The sequence below is a fragment of the Nestor notabilis genome, unplaced genomic scaffold (assembly GCF_000696875.1).
Source record: "Nestor notabilis isolate BGI_N333 unplaced genomic scaffold, ASM69687v1 scaffold13115, whole genome shotgun sequence".
Classification (NCBI taxonomy): domain Eukaryota; kingdom Metazoa; phylum Chordata; class Aves; order Psittaciformes; family Psittacidae; genus Nestor; species Nestor notabilis.
The window spans coordinates 12,266-33,692 of record NW_009927980.1 but is presented as its reverse complement, the minus strand read 5'-3'; the positions used below and the strand labels follow the sequence as shown (position 1 = coordinate 33,692).

Below are 21,427 nucleotides of genomic sequence, written 5' to 3'. Positions count from 1 at the left end.
CCGCTCTTCAGAGACCTAGCTCACCTCACATAGATAGCGTAGCTACATTAGGATGGCAATCTGCCTGCACTCACATGCCTGGCAAACTTATCTTGATAGAAAGCTGCCAGCAACCGAGCTACGTTTTACTCCTTTCTTAAGTACCTACCACATTTCACTGTCAGAAAGAGCATACACGGCTACATGCATGTTTGATCAGACCCTGTACAATACATGAACAAAATTTCAGATTTTATTACATATACTGGTTTGGGGTTTTAAAGCATTTCAGTGTACTGCAGTATGAAGTAAATGAGAGGCTCAAATAAAAACTTTTTGTTTGCTTGTTTCTGATATCATTATAAATTAATCAGAAAACATTTGCAAATTATTTCTCAATACTAAGAGAAACTTTTGGGCAGTAAGATGTGCTTTTTTTGCTATGAAAATTTCAGATGCTGTGAAATAAGCAACACAGAGCTAGACAGAGCCTCAGCTAAAAGACACCTGAAGGCCACGCAGGTTTGGGATGCTGCATTACAGAACAGTGGTTTTCCACTGCGGTAGTGATTAACTAGGTGAAATCTAAAACAACAGTAACTGCACTATTTGGAGTGCTCCAAATATTCCATTTTGGTGGCTGAGCATTATTAGAGTGCATCTTTAGTTCCTCAAGATTGTAGTTAATCAAGACCTCCTGCAATAACTGAAGGTGTGAAGAAATTATACTCCTGAAGACCTACTTAAGTAATGTTTGATAAAATTAGGCTAATGTGCTTGCATAAGAACACTGCAAATAGATACTGGGTTTTGTACGTGTAATAGTGAAATTACTGTCTCATTTTAAATGTTTTCAGTACTTACATTAAACTCACAAAATACCTGAACAACAAATATTTTTTACAGGTTAAGCCAACACTCAATGCATTTTGAACACTTGAACGCAAGAGACGAAAATATGAAATAGGATGAAAGAGCACTGGGATTACAAAAACAAAAAACCCAAACAACCAACCCCAATGCCAGTTCAAATATCATCTGTGTGAACTGTAGGTCCTCCCCAGGATAAAATGTTAAAAGTATGGATGTGGTGATTCTACATTCAACTGACCAAACCATTAAGTAGAACATTTCACCATATTAGACTGCTAACAAAATGCAAATGCAGACTGCTCCTTAAAATTCTGGCTTGTCCCATCAGAAGAAGCACCAACTATTCTTCTTCCACACCAACTGCACAGCAACTTCAGCCTTGAAGGATGAGGAGGTACTTGCACAACTTTGCATTCTTCCAGCTTAGGTGCACATTCATAAGAATTTAAGATCTGATGCTTAAATTCAAGAGCTCATATTCTAATACCAATAATATGATGTACATTTTATAGGCCACAGAAGAAAAAAGCTTTGAGGCATCCCATTAACCTTCGCACACAGCTCAGATTGTACTTCCATATGACAAATTTATTTCATTTTTATGATGGTGTCAAAAAAATCTGGCTCTTCCTGAAGCATGAAATATTTAAAACTATGATTCCTCCTGGAGTGAAATGTAGCATGAGGAAACCTCGCTGCTCAAGACTTCCATACTGAAACAGCAGCTAGTATCCAGCAAAGCTTACATTTTGGCCAGTAGCCCAGTCTTTTCTCCTACTTAGCTCATTGCTGAAGATTAAAACCTGCCTCCACTACTATTATGTCAAACTCAATAGAAGCAAGGAAGAATTCAACTACAGCAGTAAAACATTAGAAAACTAAAGGAAACCTGAACCGTAAGTAAAAAGACAGAAAGGCAGAAAAGACAGATTTCCCATCAGAGTCTGCTGGCCCAGAAAACATAATGGGAGTAGAAATACAATGGAAGCCCACATAAGCAGCACAAAAGAGCAAGCTATTTTCATGGTTGGATGAATTCTGTCAAAGACATTAGAAAACATATACTTGCTAAACATTATTTAAAATGCACATTTATTACTAATAACAAATTTCAATGCACAGAAACGTTTGTATTTAAAAAAAGAAAAGCACTGGTCATTTATCAGAGAGATGTGTCGTATTTCTCTCCTCGGTTTCTTGGTGTTACAGATGGAAGGGGTGCTGCCGTGGGTTGCCAGTGGACAGGGCATGTTCAAATTCTCCCTGAATTTGAGACATAAGTGACAGCTCTGCAGAGCTGCGGCAGATGATTTTAATATTGTCCCATCATCATGAACCATATATACTTCACTGAAGAACTGATACAGGTGTTGCACACACACCCCCAGTCTTCTCTAGGTTTCCCTCCACTGCTCTCACACTCATACATTTCACAAGTCCACCATCCTTTCTTCTCCCTGTATAATAAAGGACTTATTTTCTTCTTTCTCCCATTTTTTAAACCCCTTCCTTTTAACTAGTTTAATAATCAAATTTTATCACTGGGTTCAAAAATACTTTCTTAAAAATACTAGTATTTAAAAAGTTATACAATGGATTATACAGTTGCCATACCACTATACTATTTTAACCACATATGAAGCTAGTTCTGACCTCATTTAGAATATGAACATACTCAGACTATTTCAAGCTTGCAAATCATGGGTAGTAGGCTTATATCAGCATCTGTATTTTCCACTTGAGAGAAGGGAAGCTCTCACTCAAGAAGAGGTTTTAAATAAGATTAAAGAACACAGCTCCAGCCTATTAACCTTCCTTTCTGTAAGGAAAGAAGGAACCCACTCCACTCCAAAACCAGCAGCTGCTTGGATGCTTAGTCTTGGATGAACTATGCATTACTGATACTGTGCATGTACTTATGCCAAGACGTCATGAAGTATTTGCATAAGAAATGCATCTTCTGTGACATTAAACTGCATGTAGAAAACATGCATGCATTCCCTCCCCTGGGCTGCAGCACCTTCCAGAGGAGCTCAGTAAGACTGGAAATATGTAATTAAAAGAGAAATAGGATCCTCTTTTCCCCTTCTGCATCACGTATCAGAGAAGCAATTTTGTATATTACTAACGCCAATATTTATATTCACAGTGATGTTCCTCTCACCGATACAAACAAAAAATGCATGCAAAACAGGAGACAGTCCTTAAAACTTAAAATTTTTTTGCAAAGTCAATGAAAATTTTCAGTGCAGTACCACTTCAAACAAATGAACAATTGCACTGGTTTCGATCTCCAAACAGCTAAGTATTCCAAACCAACATGACTTTGCTTTTTATAAAAAGCAACACTCAGCACCTGGAGAAGCCTTAAATGTCCCAAATTTAAGAAACATGCCTAAGCAGAAATGCCTAAGAGCCAGTCTACATATCATTTCCAGAGCCAGTAAAAGCTTAAGATAGGTGCATTTATAAAGATATAAGTATCTTTGTAATCATAGTCTATCTGGGAAACCTGTTTTGTTTTAATGGCACAACTCTCTCAGACCAGTCTGCCACTTGGAGAACTGATTTAAATTACTCTATTAAAAAAGCAGAACCCCTATAAAGTATTTTAAACAAGGAAATAACTAAGGTATATTGACAGATAAGTATTTTTTGCGACCAGAGCTATTACTGTTTCTTCTAGTCATACATCGCTCTATTTTTTCACCAATATATCCACTTGTACAATTATTTCAGTTTGTTTTACACCTGCAACAGTGTAAGCAAAACAGGAAACCCTAAATTCTGACAAAACTAATGTACTCTGTTCTCAAGTCAGGCAATGACTGAAATCTATCAACCCAAGCGCAACAACTCTGATATACCCTTTCATTGACATCAAAATATTAATGCTAGCTCAAAACTAGATCTTACACAAAATTGACTGTGGACAATGGGTTTTATCAATCTACTATGGAACAAGTTCACAGAATCATTTTCTAAAACTGAAGTGCTTAAGTGTTATACAATGAGTCTTTTGACCCATGAAGAATATCTCTTTCAGGGTACCTGCTCAGTTAAAACAATGTTATGTCATAGCTTATGACTATCAATTCATTTTATAATAAAATGCAAGAACAACTACAAAGTCAGAGTAAAGTGTTAACAACTGTGTTATGAAAACATGTATTATCACTGCTTATCAAGTACTACACCAATTATCATCATGGTAGTATTCACAGTGACAGGCAGAGACCACTTCACTTGGAATTCCTCCCATAAACAAGTCATAATAAAAAAGTACCAAGTTCACAAAGACAATGACATGTCTTAAGTTACTTTGTCAAATCTAGGCATTTGAGATTTAGAACTGCTTCCCTTTTTCAGCCTCTCTAAATTTAGTCCACCTTTAGTCCAGACTTAAATAAAACTGAAAGCTCACTTCTGTATATTGAGAAAGCATATGGATAGGGCATTTTGTGCTTTTGTTGGTAAGCTTAACAGCTGTTACAAAATCAATTTTAAAAGGGACCAATCAATTTTAAAAGGTTAAGGAGTCAGCATTTAAAAAAAATAAAAAATTGACCAAACCAATAAAGAAACCTTCCTACAACAGTTTATAACAACGTGAAAAATATGCTTTTCACATCTCAGCCTGACCTTTCAGAAACTAATATTAAAGCAGCCACCTGGGTGCCTGAAGGTACAGGCAGACAGCGGTACAAAGTCCCACTAGGACAGGAAGTAGTAATAGGGAAGATGGCACAAACGAGGCAGCAAAGAATTCACCTCTCTCCTTTAGTACCAAACAGACTTACTGAAATACTCAAGGAGTTGGTATAAGGAGCTATGTAACAGTTGGTCTGTGACGGCAGCTGCCTTTCTAAAAATAACAGTCCCTGTAAGAGATGCATGTATAGCCTTGGTTCAGTCATCTATTTAGCAGAGGACCACACAACTTCATCTCTTCCATGATGCCCCACTTTAGCTTCATTTTCATGCTCATTACTCAAAAGTTTGCACTAAGTTTAAACAGCTTGATTTAGGTTATTTTCATATGAAGTAACATCAATTATTTTTTCCTCAGCTGGAAATGAAACCAGCTTCAAGCTATGCTGGGCTTCACCATTACAAAATGCATCACAGAGACAAACATAATGGAAAATGAGAAAAGTAGAAGAAAATAAAAAATGGAGAGAAACAGAGGAAGTCAATTATTTTAAAGGAAAACATGGAGAAATTTGAACTGCACCAGGAAAACAAAAGAATACAAATGCACACCTAATAACAGCAACAATTACAAAGAATATGATTTCAGTCTTTCAAGTACTGAGGATTTGAAATGGGATCCACGAACAGCATAAAAATGATCACAATGATAGGAAGCAGCTGTTCAGATTTGTACTATTAAGATTAATTTGTATTAATTACTTTACTAGTTAAGATCCTTACCTATAATTCCACTGTCTTTGCTCTCCAGGGTGGAGCTTGGGCTGCTAATGGTTCCGCAAGGACTACCCTTGTTAGCGGCTGTTTTGCCAACACAGCTATTGAGAGTGGAGCAGGGACTATCAGTGCTAGGTGATGTAGTGCTGCTTGTGAGGGTGGAACATGGGCTCACTCCTTGACTGACTACTGTACACTGCAATGTGAAGAGAAAGGAACAGTTATTACACAGGAGGCAGTACACTGCTATGCAGAAAATTAGAAACATCAAGGTGAAGCACAGTAAGAACAAAGCGAAGAGCCCATTTTCCAAGCAAAAACTTGAAGAAGCAGAAGCTTTATCTTTAGTGAGAACCATAATGACGTATTTTCATCTTAATCTTAAAAAGTGAACTCTGAAGAAAAAAAGGGAATTTCACAGTTCAGTGGAAGAGTTGCAGTGAGGCAGATTTCTTCTCTATTAAACATCTTACTGGATACCCTTCTCCTCCACCTCCAGTATTTATACTTCGGATTAAAAACATCAGAACTGGAGTCTTACTTACTGAAACCCAAACTGATGCACTAAGATTTATGAGGCTTGGGACTAAAAGTGGAGAGAGGAAGGGGAAGAAGGAAAGGTTGGTAGTTACTGTGCAGCTTTGGTTAGCAGATGAGTTTCTTATGGACAGTAGCTGCTTGCTTCTCCCCAAGTCCTCTACCCCCAAATGTCAGACTGTCAAATGGAAGTGAACTTCTCGGGGAAACAACAAACACACACATGCCCCAAAAGCATGCTCCTATTTTAACAACCCCCTGACATTTTTCATTCTCATAAATCACTGAGAACAGAAGGCAAAAAAAATGTTCCTCCTAAATACTAAAGGCAGAGAGAACTCTGAAGCTATTCACTTCAGGTTTAATGTCCAGAAATGATGAGAAGCCTAATCTCTCTTTTTTTCCCCTAAAGAATGCAAAATCAACTCACAGTTTCAAAACAGACATACTTACTATAACTAACTTACAATTCTACTACCACATGTCTATTAAAACGGATTGCGTTCTGCTATCAAGTAACTGCAACCAAGAAACAGAGGAATTAACATTAGTCCTCTCAAAAATAGGATGAACATTAAATGTATTATTTTCCATTATCCTACCATGACTTCATTTTTTTCTTCTATATGAGCAGAAGTTGGGATCCCTTCTCCCAGTAAAAAACCCAATCTTGTCATCAATTCTTGTGCTGCAGGAGAACAGCTCGAGTCTTTATCAGGCTTTGCTTTGGAATGGGGGAAAAAAAAGATGGTGAAAATTAGAGTCTTGCATATATTTTTGTTGTGCTTGCTATGAAAAGGATGTGACACAAGTTCTAAATGTCCCAGCTTTTCTGGTTGAAAAAATATTTACCAGTACAGTGCTTTAAAAAGTCTTCTGGTGCCCAACAAGTGTAATGAGACATAGTTCAAAATGAGGCAACTGCCAGCAAAAACAGCCCATCACGATCTGCTTAGGGAAAACACCTACTGCTAATATAATCCGGCAAGCCAGCATCTTCTGCCATTTTCTTTTTTTGATGCCAACAGTTTGGCACCATCTACCAACCCATAATCATCTTCCCTAGCAGAAACATTTGTACAGCATTTATTTTGTCCACTAACATATGTAGGCCTGCCCCATCCTCAGGTATAAACAGTCAATTAATTAAGGAGCATCATCTAACCACTCAGAGAAACAGCACGAATCCTCAGCTATAGCACTGCTGGTTGCGGTAGCTGCCGCCTGACCCTGCAAAGGGGGAAAACCACAGAAGCATATGCTGCTACTTCCCAACCAATGCTTCTGGGCATGGCACTCCTGAACGTCAGCACCATGCAACTGGAAGCAACAGGGACATCAAAACAGTTTGATCAGTTCAAAATTTGGAGACTTCATGTAACAAAAAGCTCCAATGCATAAGGAAGAATGAAGAAGAATGTAGAAGGGGAGAGAGATGTCAATGTATGGATTTGCTGATGAAGTTTAAAAAGGCACACAAACCCTCTAGATTTGTGAAGGTAGCTGCACTACCGTCTACACTATCCACAAGCAGGGTCAGGGGAAATAAAAAAGAAATAATAACTAAAGAAAGCTGAACTGCCCCTTTTACTTTGGTCTTTCCTTTACAGCTTCGCTAAGCCAAGTAAGTGTCAGAAGTGTTTACTCTTCATGAAGAGCACATGGCATCTAACCACATTACACACAGCTGACATTCAGTGGTATTTGTAATAAATAGCACATTTTTCCCCAAGCTGCAGACTGTAAGAAAAACATAGAAAGCAATGATTTTAAGTGAACAGCTTAACCAGTAAGCATTACTTCAACAATGTTTCAATATTATGAGTGACATAAACCCCATGGTTGGCAAATATGCATCGTTTACTAGTCAGCCACCCATCTTCATTTCACTCCAGCTCAATGCCTGCTTGAATGCTCGTATTTCTTAATTCTGTGGACAACTTAAGGTTTTACTCTGGATGATGGAATTACTTGATTGCCTCTTAATCCCCAAAGGAGGAAGTCTGTGAAATGGTGTCTTTTTTGAAAGCACATAGCAAAAGGTTTTTTATTTCAGAATAATTTGCAAATTGACAGGTCTTAGAATATTTGACTGGAAAACGTATCTTCTCTGCAAAATTGTCATTTCAAGGATTACAATTAATCTTACAATCCTGTAAATCACAGAGTTCACAAAATCACCATCTTCATTCTCCTATAAAAGTTACAAAACCCTATTATTGTTATATTACAATATTAATCTTTGACAAGTCTGAGTAACTGTCAGGCAGAGTACCAAATTCAGTTCAGCAGCAGAGATAAAAGCCAAGAGTTTGAGGTGTTCAACCCAGCAACTACTGTTTAATCCTTAATGCTGGAGTTCAATTCTGACTTTCACCAGTATCACTGTATAGGAGTACAGCTCTGTGAAGACGAGGATCATGGCGAGATGGTGACCTTTCGATGAGGGAGATGAGGGACATGCTCCCCCAGCTGGACATAAAACTTAAATGCTAGCACCAAGACAGCTACGAAGATGGAGGCACAAAAGGGATCAGGGTAACTACAACATATCAAATAGGGCATACAGAAGATGATGGCAAAAATAACTACAATGAGTTCTATTTTCACTAATAAAGATCAAAAATAAGGGGCTTTTAAAAAAGAAAAACACTGAGGTTTAAAACTGTAGTTTCCATTAAAATTGAAGCAAAAGGAAAATAAATAATTTTTCAGCTGGAACCTTGCCAGTTACATGCAATGACCTTAACAAGGTCAGCTAAACTGAAAAATTAATCTAAAGATACAAGGTGTACGAAATCCATGTTATAGTGCATATAGTCATACACCAACAAATGGGTCATTTGACAGTGAATGTCATGGTCAAAACAAAAGTCACACTCTGCTGCACTAGTCAAACTTAACGAACATGCCAATTAACCCCAGAGACGTAGCTTTTCCCTGTAAGAGCCAACACAGGAAGCTACTGTTCCTGTATTCTTATTTAGCAAGCTTTTACAAAATTTCTAAAATGAAGCATTGTACCCTGAGCAGAGCTACACACATGGACTCAATTTACATTAAAAACAAGTTCAGAAAAGTTCTAGTATGCATATGCAGCAGTCAACAACACTTGGACATCATATTGCCTGCAGTAGACGCACAGGTCCAAGCACTGAGACAGTTCCACAGATTACCTAAGTATAATGGCAAGTATCTCCTCTTTACCACAGCATGTTAAATCCACAAAACATTCTTACAAATAGTCTTAGTTCCTTACTGTGCAGGCCCCTTTGTATCACTGTCTGAAATGAACAGCTGTTCTACCAAATAAAGTATCGCTGAACTGCCTCTTACCATTTGGACTGGGTTCTCCTTGCTCCAATCCTTTCCTCAGTGGTAGAGCTGCCTCACCTGGCACTCTAGGACTTTCCACATACTTGGGCTTCCTGATCGGACCTGCAATGGGAATGAGCTGAGTGTAACTTATTTCTTCCAGATGGACCACAGGTTTAGATGTACAGCGTCTACCCTCTGCAAAATAAGACAAGGAATTACTTTTACATACACAGCTGTTACTGTAAAGAGGAGGAAGCTGCTGCACTTCCACTCTTGTGAGAAAAACACTCTTCAGGCGTTTTGGAATGCAAATCCTGCTGGAAAACAAACCCAATCTGCTTGCCTGAAAAAGTTTCCTGTGTATATGAAGTGAGTGACTTTTTCAAGTTCAAACTCAGACAACTTTCAACAGATGTCCTCAGAGCTTTCATTTTCCATTATACCAGGAAAATAATTTTATTATCAGCATCTTTGAAGCCAGGAGAGAAAGACTACCAGCAAGCAGCTTGCAACAAGACACAAATTAAAAGCAAAGCAGCTTTATATTACAGTGTACTTCCTCCAAATACTGACACATGCCCTTATCATAAGTAATGGTGAAGACGAGTTTAAAAAACTGAAAGAAAACATTGGGGGCTACTAATGGTTTCATTAAACAGCAGTTTAATGTCCACATACATACTAAGTTCAAACATACCACCTTCAGTATTAAGAAGAATTAATACGATAAATTCACACACACACTTAAAAAAAAATTAGTCCGATTCATTCTTTACTCTCACTTTTAGCTTCATAATTTGGTTTCAGGCTGTTTATGTCCCTATTCTTTGCTAAATATGGTTTAGTAACAACCACAGAAAATGTAAACTACACTCTTAGCGTAACAAAAGGAAGCGGTGCTGCCCTCTAAAGGTTTACCAGAAAAAGTATATGGGTACTACTAAATCAACACCTTAAGCTACAAACACAGGGTAAAATTCAGCAACGAATAGTATAGGCAGCTACACTGCTTACATTGATGCACAGTATGTCATAAACCTCAAACTCCACCATATATTTACTCACATGCAAGACTTCTGTATCAATAAAAGCGTTTGCAACCTAAGAGTTTTGGAAAAGCGTGAACAAGGAAAATTGACAAGTCGCACACTGGAAAGCTAAAGACATGTAATTGGCATGGGAAATGGAAACACCATCATTAGTGGCACTGAAAACTCAAGGCCAAATTTTTGTGATAAATTTTTCTTAAGACAATCCCAATTTCTTGTCATTTGTGTAACAAAGCCACTTGAAACTTTCAAAGTTTTAGTGAGCTTAAGGTGTGACAGGCAATTCCAGTATTTCATCCGGAAGAAACTTGTTATTAGCTAGAAGTGCCTAGAAACACAGTTAGTTGCTGGGCTTAACAGAACATGAAAACACAGGTATTTCTTTGAATTTCCCCATCTTTAGCAACAGTAATTTTTCCCTTTTTATTTAAAAATGACCTCTTGTTAAATCAGAGCTACTATCTCAGGTTCTCTCTGTCATTTAACAACACTGTAAGAGTAGGAAAGAAAGTTTCCTCACTTGCAAATATGTCCAACATGCTGCAGCCAAATTATTTTTAAATACGTATATTAGGCCACAGTGACAAAGCACAAGAGAAAACCATGCTACTGGCAGCATTCCACTTTTACATCTTGCATGTTTGTGTATTACTCTTACTATTTTGTTCATCATAATAACAAAATCAGAGCCTCAAACGCAAACATGCAGAACTTGGCATATTTCATGTAAAACATTTCTTGTGCTACGACATGTGGTCACATTTATTTATTTCCATCAAAGAACCTCAAAGCTGAATTCCGTCAAATTCAAATGGGAGAAGGTGAAATGCTAGAACTCAGCTCAAATACTCTATTGTATCTTAGCTCGTGATGATATGGTTTAGTTAGGCAACCCTGCAATGAGCAGGGAGTTGGACTTGATTATCCCTTCAAATTTGAGATATTCTGTGATTCTAAGAAGACAGAGAAGGTACTAGAAACTCATACCGAACAATAAAAAGAAAAAACCTTGAATACAAGTGCTTACTAAATGAGCCCCATTTGTCCTCATCAAACTAAAAGAAGCCAGAGTAGCAGAAAAATATTAACCTAGGTGTAATTAAGCAGCATTCAAGCACTACAGAAGGAATCTTGGACAGTTTGAAATAGCAGCTGTTGGGACTACTGCCCTCTCTGGTGAAGCTCTTCCAGATCCTGGAATGCGAGGTTTTCTCACAAACTTTCCTTTCACCCCATCCATTCCGAACCATCTTTACAGGATCAGGTCCTGCCCCAAGGTGTTCTGTCACAGCTGTACTTCCTCACCTAATCACAGTGCAACTTGACTCCCCCAGCCAGGCTCAGTTTCTCTTACTTCCCTACTCCTCTCCCCCTGAGGAAGCTCTTCTCCCCTTGCTTTCCTACTGTATCCCTCTCTCACTTTCCCAGAACATTTCACACTGCAGTTTAAGTTCAGCAGAAAAGACACCAGACCTTCTCACAGCACGATCTTGGTCTTTATCAGAAGCATCTAAATTGTTCTAAAAATCTCAAGCACTAATAATTATCAACACTATGCTATACATGCCTTGTTTCCCAGATCCTTCACCTCACCAAATGCGTTAGTTTCCAAGTTATGTATTTTGTTTATAACCCAGAATTAGAACTACTTTCAGAAGTCTTTATTAAAAGCACTTACCAAAATGAAAGTTTAAAGCTACAGTGACTTCATCTTCAAGTCATGCCAGTTTTTGGCTTTCAAAAAGTATTCCTTTTAGACCCTTTATTTAATCAAATTTATGATAGACTTGAAAACAAAATAAAATCCCAAGATCTCAGCCATGTGTCTTCCCTGGTCAGACTGGTTAAGTTTGCACTGACATGCTGTCAAGCAACTGAAGCTCTAGAATCAAGATCTGTTTCCAAGCTCCATCTTTCATCAGTAATAAGCCCATAGTGAAAGCAGGTGATGAATTCTATTACTAATTATTTCTTATATCTCTCAGTAATAAACTACTGACAGAGCTAACTTGTCAGTAGGCTACTACCTTGTTACAATTACTATGTTTTGTTTGGTTTTTTTTTTAAGCAGAAAACACTGAATAAACCAACATACAGTAGGCAAAACCACCAAGCCTTTGAAGCAGCAGACCATGGATTTTATTATTACAAAACTTTGCAATTTTCAAGTTGTTTCACTTCCCAACTCTGCACATTGCAGAACTAGTGCCTGGTGGTAGAAGGTCTTTTGCTAACAGTTTAGCTTACAGTTAATGAGAAACAAAATGGCAGCAGGCCAGGAAATGCTGACATCCAGGATGCAAGTCCCAGTTACTTCCATGTCCACACTGTAACTGTGGAATGCCAGAACTCCAGATCTGAGCACTGACCAGTGTCTCCAAAGAAAGATGAAGCAGAAGCCAGGAAGCTCCCAGAAAGCTAGAGGCGCTTGTATATGACCCAAGGGCAGCTCACAGCATGCCTCTGGAGCAACAGCTAGCTACACTGCTGGGCATATGATCTCCACATCCCATCCCCGCCTCTAAACTGAGCTGCTGGTACACCAGCTCAGTGAATTTAGTCCTTCCTCCCCTCAGGACATCCCGGATCAGGAATGCTTCCACAAGAAAGCAGCTGAGCTCAGTCACCCACTGCTGACAGTATCTGTTTTTCTCTGCCCTGGGAAGTCTGTCCAGTGAAGGAAGACAGGGCATTTTACAGGCTTCTATGAAGGAACAACACAGTAACATCTACATTGCACATCTGTAAAATAAGGAAAACATCCCCCAAGTTCAAGTTTTATCACGCTGTTTTGTGCACTAGAGTATCATTGATAAAGATGACAAAATTGTGGGTATCTGGTTATAGAATCGCTGAGTCAGTACAAAACGAATGTTAATGAAACCATGCCCTAATGGTTCATAAGCCCATACTGTGATTTCACAGGCTTATGCCCATTTTTAACCAATGTATCTTCGTGAGTTTTGCCTCCAACAATCTTAAAGGAACCTTTAAATAGCAATGTTATTGATGGAAGCATTTAGTATTCATAATGTAGCTTATACTGATTTCACATAAAACTCAAACTGAAAGAAAAAGGGCACTTTAAGTTACAGTTTAAAGTGTTTCAATCCCTTAAGCTTATAGAATGACACAGATACTGTTTCATTGATAAATAATGCATTTTCAAAAAGAAAGGAGAGAAAAAAAAAATATACTTTTATGTAGGAACTATAATACCATGAATAAAGTGCCAGATTGAAAAGCTGATTTTAAAAATATAACCTTTTCAGTTAAAAAAAATTACATAACAAGCATAGTTCCCTCATTTTCTAATGACACCAAGCCAACAAACCAACACAGAAAGGGCCTCAGCTATCAAGCTATTAAGCAGGATCCTTTCTTCCAACAAAAGTTCACAAACTTAGCAAGTAGAAGCGTAAGTTTCAAGACACAAAGGAGCTCTAGCAGATAAAAGTAGAAGGCTACTGGTAAATTCTCAAATAACTGTAGAAGTAACTTTTCACTGTTTCTGAAGCCAACATTTGTCAATCATGACCATGCCTCAATGTACCTCTACAGCTACTAGGTCTTTCAGTATAAAGAAGCTAACTGCATCCACAACATGCTACTGCAGCCTTTGACAAGTGAGATTTCAAGAAAACAATGAAGGATAGAGCTGGCACCTTTCCTTAAGTTAAATACACAAATATAACCAAAGGTACAGTTTTCAAAACAAAGAGGGTGAATGTCCCATTAAACAATGACAACAAAAATACATCCTCAATAACAACAAAAGAAGTCTTAAAATAGAATAGGCTATAATGTATTGGAATGAGGGAAAAAATGACCATAAGACCTCAAAACAACAAACAACAGAACAGGCACAAACTGAGCCTCAGACCTAGTGGGTAACTGCCTCACTGTGCTGCTGCCTTGCTAAGTGTTACTTTGCCCCCACAGCCCTTCAGGTTACGTCCGTCCCTCCTTTGAAAGTACTTGCAGCAGCTGGATAAAACGCAACTAGCTTGCCAGTTATTCTTAGTAGGTGGTGTGCATGTTGCATGCTGCAAACAACTCCAGTAGGCTGGCTTCCCTCCTCTTCACTGCTAACATATAACTTAGGGCTGCACTCCAGGCTTTCATCTTCTTCTTTTCCTGTCTGCAATCTCCCTAGCTAACAAAGTAAACCCCATTAGGGGTGCACTGAAGAGAGACTGCAGGCCACATGCTAAGCTATCTATACCACACTGCCCTCAATAAGACAGTTTTCTTGCCTTCAAATAGCATCCTTCTGCTTGGCTCAAAATTCAAGGGCACACCAAAGTTCTCCAAGACATCACACAATTTGTTTATTAAAAACATAGTATATTTAGGCTATGACACTTGCAATCATATAAAGTGTCCCATTCATCCTTTTGGTAGCAGCCTCTGATGCTACATAAAGTCTCTAAAAACCACATGGATTTCTTGTTCATTTTTGTGAGTACTCTGAGGCAGAGGTCTGCTTTTAAAGTCAAGTTGCAATTCTCCCCTTTTTGGCGTCAGACTCCCCGGGGCAACAAGCTGCCCTGTCACACTGCAGCTGACCTAGAGAAGCGCTGCCTGCTGCACCACAGCCTGTACCTTTTGCCCCAGGTACAAGCTAGTTCTACAGGAGCACAGAGGCATTTCCTCATGGGACCCACCTATTCTTTCAGATCTCCACCTAAAAGTGCAGTATGAGAATATGGTGATAATCTCATTTCTTAGGTAAGAAATACTGGGCAGGGAATGTAAGTCATACATGAACACAAGTTTATATCTCTACCTAGAGACTGTAGGATGATTACATTTTTTTAAACTAAAAGGTAACTTAGTTACCAACTATCACCAGAGGGTGCTCTTTCAATGCTATTTCATAACAAATATATGGGGCATTGGCCCTGGTGAAAGCAACTAAAAATACATTTCTTTGAAACAAAAATCACATTCTTTAAGGAGACAATAGTCCAAATTGGTCATTTGTAAGCATAAGTATAATTAGATATGTCAGAGCTGAACAAAAAGCAACCATTCCAGAAGAACCAGAGCAACATGTAGCAGTCATGTAAAAATAGATCAGAATGGAAATATCTTCAGGATGTATTTTTAACACTCACATGTTAAGCTGTGGAGGAGACCCTGTAATGAATTTTCTTCCTCACAAACTACTGTGGAAGTGACCTACAGTACTTGCAAATCTGGTGCACAATATCGCAATAACTAGGAAAATTCATAATAAGTTTATTTTCATGCACCAATCCAGAACAGGAGACATGAATTATTCCATGGATGATAAAGGACCCATTTAAAGATTAACTGTATCTGCACAATGGAAGCTCTTTTCCCAAAGTGTAAGATGACTGAATCAGGTCTGATAAAAGGTTCATCTGGAACAGATGAACATCAGCAGCAAAGCCAGAGAAGAATCTAAGCTAGGGAAGTAATTTTTCGTGACTTGTGTTAAGAGGCTTATCATTTCCCAAGTCGTAAGTGGTCACTTTCTATTTAAGAGTGCTAGATGGATTTTCCTTCCAAGAATTTATCCCCACCTTCTTTTAACAATCTGCACCACCCACAAATTAACCCAGCACTGCATGAAATAGTAATCGTACTGTCTCCTTTTCCCTAAAATTGTCTTTCTTCCAAGCAGAAAAATACCAGTTGAATCTATTTAAGTGATTTCAGAGACATTCCACACCTTTAGTCACTCCTGCAGCCCTTCTCTAGCTTTAGTGTACATTTTTCAAGTTGGTATCACCAGAGCTACCAGTATCTTCCTGGTGTAGATGAACTACAGATTTATCGAATTCTATAATGACACTTTTTTGTTGTTGTTTATAATCTATTGCTTTCCCAATTTTTAATGCTTTTTGATTGCAGAAGAGCTGGCTTTCCAAGAAATTACTGTAACTTGTGCTTTGAACCAGCTTTCCTTCCCATCAGCATTAAATATTTGACTCTGTGTCTGTACTGACAGATTGCATGACCCACATGCAGGACCTTCCACTTGGGCAGCTTACTGCATGCAAGAGGAACTGCTTCCCCATGTTCTCAAGATCGATGCCCAAAACTGAAGCCTTAGGTGAAACTGGTTCTCTTACCTAGTCAAGTCTCAAGTACCAGGTATGCCGATTAACTTGTTTATTAATAAAAAGTTTTAATTAAAGTTTAATTAAAAAACTAACTAAAAGTTCTACTGCACATTTATGGAAGACTCTTCCAGCAGTCCTCTCTGGCACTCAGTGATGTCTTTAAAAGGAAAGCTGCCTCCTTCTCTGTTCAAGCATGATGGTATCAATAATTTAAATCAGTAAACATTTGCTCCAAGTGCAGCAGCAGTATCTTTCATTCACACCCTAGACTCCAACAACCAATTCTTTTGAATCTCCTTTATAAATCAGTATTTTCATTCTTTTATCTGACCCTCCTATATCAGCATATAATCAACTGTTACCCCTTTAAGAACATAAATATTGGTTTCACTGCATACCTGTAAGATTACCAGTCCAAGCAATGCTCATTCTAGGTTTATGAGTATAAGAAATTCAACTTACTGTGACAGTTTATAATTTACTGCTCCCCTTCCCAGAGTTGTCCTGCTGACAACTTTTTCCTTGTTCTGTTTGTTTCTGCTCTTTTATCCACCTCCTCCTCAATGAACTATTTCATTAAGGAAGCTTTTGACTCCAAATGAACCAGTCACTTTAGTTCTGCCAATAATTTTAGGCTCCTTAGTAATTTAAGATATAGTTTCTCTCTTCCCTCCTTTTATAGTTAAGGGTTGAGGGCTGAACCAGGGCCAGAAACACTGGTACTCTTCCAAGCTCTTCTCACAAAGAAAAAGCTCCTCCTATGCAAATAATTAAAGCATAATGTCACTAATAGCAGATTGTGCAAATGGGATGCTGCAGCTTTCCATGTTCCAATGAAGAAGTTCAGCTTGCTCTCAAGTGGTTTTGCCTCCCTATGTGTTAGGAGGTTCTAGTGGCTGACCTACTTTCAGATGATGGGCAAAAAGCAGCTATGACCACACACACTGCAGCAAAGATGCCCTCCCAGTTGTGTACGTGAGTCACCATGCCTCTCTCCTGCAATAGGAACAATAAAACTGCTAACGCAGCAGTCTCCTCATATATGAGGACTCATCAGCTCGGTCTCAGGCTTGAATCCCTACCTGGAGGGGTACCAGATGTGAGGAAGGAAATGGAATGTGGGGTGCCAGAGATCAGGACAGCAGTTTCAAAGAAACACCAAGACCAGAAAGTCCTGTGTTTGCCCAGGGGTTCACTGGACCATCAATTTACAAACCTGTTCTGAACAGATACCTTTAACTCACTAATCAGTAAGGTACCCAAGCACTTTTCTCATCAAGATGACTCCAAACCTGAGAAGTGATAATTATATTATTCACAGAACAAATATGCCTAGCATGGAACAGCACATCTGTGGCTAATTCACACTGGCAAAAGCATTCTATTCCCTGAGACGTCTAGAGTAGAAAACTACACAGGGGTATACAACATTCAGAGGGAAGCATCCTGCAAGGTAAAATAACCTTCAAAATTAGCAAATGCTCATACAAGTGAGAATAAGCCTGACAGGAAGGGGGTGGGGAAAAAGTACTTTTCCATTATTTAAAATCATAAATTAAACAGTTAATCAGTTTGGATTAATACATTGCCTGAATGTAAATTTACAAACTGGCCTTATAGTTCTGTTTGTTGTTGCTAGTTTTCATATGGTACTACTGCTAAATGATATAAAATTTCCTAAGATGTTCAAAATGTTTGCAACATCTTTTGCTTAGCAAGATACAATCAAAGAATTTGCTTTCTTTGAAGCACTATCTGTGAGTGTGCAACTTTCTAAAAATATAGGAAATTAAGTACAAAACATACTTCCAACATTAACTAAATCACTTTTTGTAGAAATAAAATGCTGGTTTTTAAGAGTTTCAAGTGATGGGTAACCAGCTTGTGAATGGATGATGCAATTATAAAAGGAAAAGGTTTGCTCAAGTCCTACTCAAAACACTGACAAATTTTAAAGAAATTAAAATGGACTAGAGTAATTCTGTGAAAGATTTCAATGTCAATACCAGTTACACAAAAACACAAAACATTTTACAGCACATTTCCTACTGCAGATTATTCTTCCAGGTTTCATTTTAAAATTATTTGACCAGGAAAAGCTATTTTTATTCACTTGCATAATTGAGTAAGTACTTTAAATCAGCAAATATAGATGCAGAACTAGATAGACAAATTTGCTAGAAAAGTAGGAATGTACTGAGTACGAAGCCCTCAAATATAGATGTTTTCATGAACATTAGTGCAAGTAACTCTTGGTTAACTACAAGTTTTATTTTTGAATTCATAACTCTAAAACATCCTGTCAGGAAAATCTGTTCTGAATTTACTAAGTAAGATTTTAAACTAAAACATATAAAAAATAACAAATACTATTCAGACTCTACACAAAATTATTAAAAACTCTTAACTAAAATGAGTAGCATTTAGTGAATATACTCTTTAATCATTACCACTGAGTACACATACAGTATATTGCTTCAGTCTACTAGACATTAAATAGAATTTTATCTCAAAGAAATAAGTTATATAAGGTGATACCTTTGCATATATGAACATCAACATGCCTGGGTTATACAAACAGAACTACAGAAACAAATGTACAACAAATGACTACATGTCATGACAACCTCTTCCTCTGCTCAATTAGACAGTTTCAAAGACTTGAAAAAATCTTAATGGTATGATTTACATTGAGAAATACATCTCTAAGTAGTTTCTTTGTCTTCACCTGTTAACTGAGAGGACTAAAAATAGAATCTTATTCTACCACTAATCAGGTAACTTCATTACTACATCTTAACTTCAGAACCCCATGTTCACTTTCTGTGCAATCCTTTCTTCATACATTCACCATATCCTGAAAAATCTTTAACTTGCTATTTGTAAGCTACTAAACCAGAGTGCTTTGAAATCAGTAGACTAGTATACTCTCTTTTTATTACTCCCGCTGCAGATGTTAGACAGGTAATACATATTAAGTCATCTTCTATCAGGTATAGTTTGTTGAAAGTCAAAGAAATAGCAGAGGACGTTTCCAAGAGAAACAGCAACCTACACACTGCTTATAAAAATGCATGTCACTAAACTAAATCATGGAGTGGGGAGGTTGTACCTCATGTACTCAAATGTACCTAGAATGCAGTTAAGCTTTCCCAAGAGTAACAAAACTAGGAGTTAAATCCTGACTTTCTTTTAAATCTTTGGCAAAATCCCATTTCCTTCCCCATTATAAGGGCTTCACCCTACCTTTAAAATACTAAAGTATGATAGTCAGCTGCAGTAAGAGATAAACAACAAAATACCAGTGGCTCAAAATTTTACATGAACTGTCAAAACCAACCCAAAACTATTTAAGCATGAAGTGAGATTTTTATTTTTAAACTTTGAAAGGAAAAAAAAATGCTGACAAGCAACTTAAACCAAGAACAGTTGTTACAAATTGTATTTACTATCCTGTTGCAATTCTTTGAGCAACATTTTTCTTTAATTTTTTGTAAAACAGGTCATTAACCAAGACATTTCTCAGTGCTGACAAAAACCAACTTTCAACACTTTTTGTTCCTAGACTTTATAAACTTTACAACAAAGAACCCAAAACTGTTGAGTGTCTCCACAAGTAATAGGAATACGGACAATTTCACCTGACACTCAAGCTCTGACCTGGATGAACCCAAGTGACGTTAATGTGTTGGAATGATTTATATGTGCAGAATGCTGATAAAAGGGAACCAGATGGAGCACCTTATTTAGCAAAGCTCACACATAAGCATGCAGTCATTACTAAAGACCCAACCACTGAAAATTAACAAGTTTCTTGTCGCAACTTCAGCAGCAACTTACCTATTAATGCATTTATGTTTGCAGATATGAGCAAAATAAATGTACTGTATAAGCCACAAACAACACTCTTATAGTCACTAACATATGCATAAAAAAGTTTTTTGCAGTTGTCTTCTATCTACCTGCTGTACTAATCGTAAATAAACAGTTTTAAACATACTCAGACATTTCAATACAGGTATTTGTGATACCAGTTAGAATAATTCTTTGCCATATGAAATAATATATTCTATTTGATCACCAAATCCCTGGGAACACACAAAAAGCATTCACTGCTCTTGTTCTTATTGCAAAAGATTAACATGATACTACTGTGTTACTTATGTATAAATTGCACCAAAACCTGAGTCTAGTTGCTCATCAGCTTCATTTTACCTGGAGACTTTTTGTTTGATCTTGACTGCATCAAATAGGACTGGCGTGGCAGCAGAGGTGAAGATGGCAGTGACATTGAGACTCCTTTAGCCAAGTTCATTCTATAAGTGTCCTCGGAGACTGGCTGATTGCCAATGGGAAAATCTGCATTGTGGCCAGATGTTGCTATAACCTGCAAGGCATTTTCTGGGCTGGAGTCACCTGCTAAAAATAAAATTTCGTCAACCATTATGTGATATACCAAAATAAAAAACAGAGAGTTGCATTGAAATACAAATATTTAACATAGGAAAATGTATTTGCCAGCAACAATTCAGCGTGACTCATCTTACTGTGCACCCTCCACTGCAGAATCCAGAAAAAATTAAATATACAAGCATGCAAGATTTTGTTCTATTGTAATAGAAGCACCAAGGTGGAAGAAAGTACTTCAACAAAGTAACCACTTTTCAGATTTCATCCTTAGAGGTAAAACTGAGTTTCCTATTAAGATAAAAGTATTCCTGCAGCTGAAAATTTATTTTAGGATCACTGTGATATCCTGAAAGTCAAGACCACCTCAAAATAATTTAACTTGTTAAAGGAGCAATTTAGCTGGGTTACCCCTTACACACAATCAAAAGGTGGATCACTAAAAGGTACACTTATAGATGGCCAGCCTAAGCTTTATTTTTCTGTTGGTTTGTTGTTTTTTTTTTAACTGAAGATCCAGTTATGTGCAATTTAACAGCAACAGTGATTTTTTTTTAATCTAAGGAAAAAACAAGCTATTGGTTCTCAATGTACTAAGTGGCACATCAAAACAGGGAAATACACTCAAAACAGTAATTTCTTGCTGGTGCAGAAAATGCAATTTCAGCTAAATCAACAATGTATTTTCAAAACAACAGACAAATATATTGCTCAGAGTAATGGTTCAAAGACAGCACACAT

At 37.6% G+C, this 21,427-nt stretch overlaps 1 protein-coding gene across 1 annotated transcript in view; it reads right to left on the bottom strand.

Annotated features, from left to right (window-relative positions):
- TANC1 (tetratricopeptide repeat, ankyrin repeat and coiled-coil containing 1) overlaps positions 1-20,723 on the bottom strand; it is a 47,387-nt gene extending 26,664 nt beyond the window's left edge. The window contains exons 1-4 of the mRNA XM_010014307.1: positions 20,495-20,723; positions 9,154-9,255; positions 6,420-6,541; positions 5,287-5,476 (exon numbers count right to left, since the gene is read on the bottom strand). Of these exons, the coding sequence (XP_010012609.1) occupies positions 5,287-5,476; positions 6,420-6,541; positions 9,154-9,255; positions 20,495-20,723 (643 nt within the window). The remainder of the gene's footprint in view (positions 1-5,286; positions 5,477-6,419; positions 6,542-9,153; positions 9,256-20,494) is intronic.
- Positions 20,724-21,427: the final 704 nt, after the last annotated feature.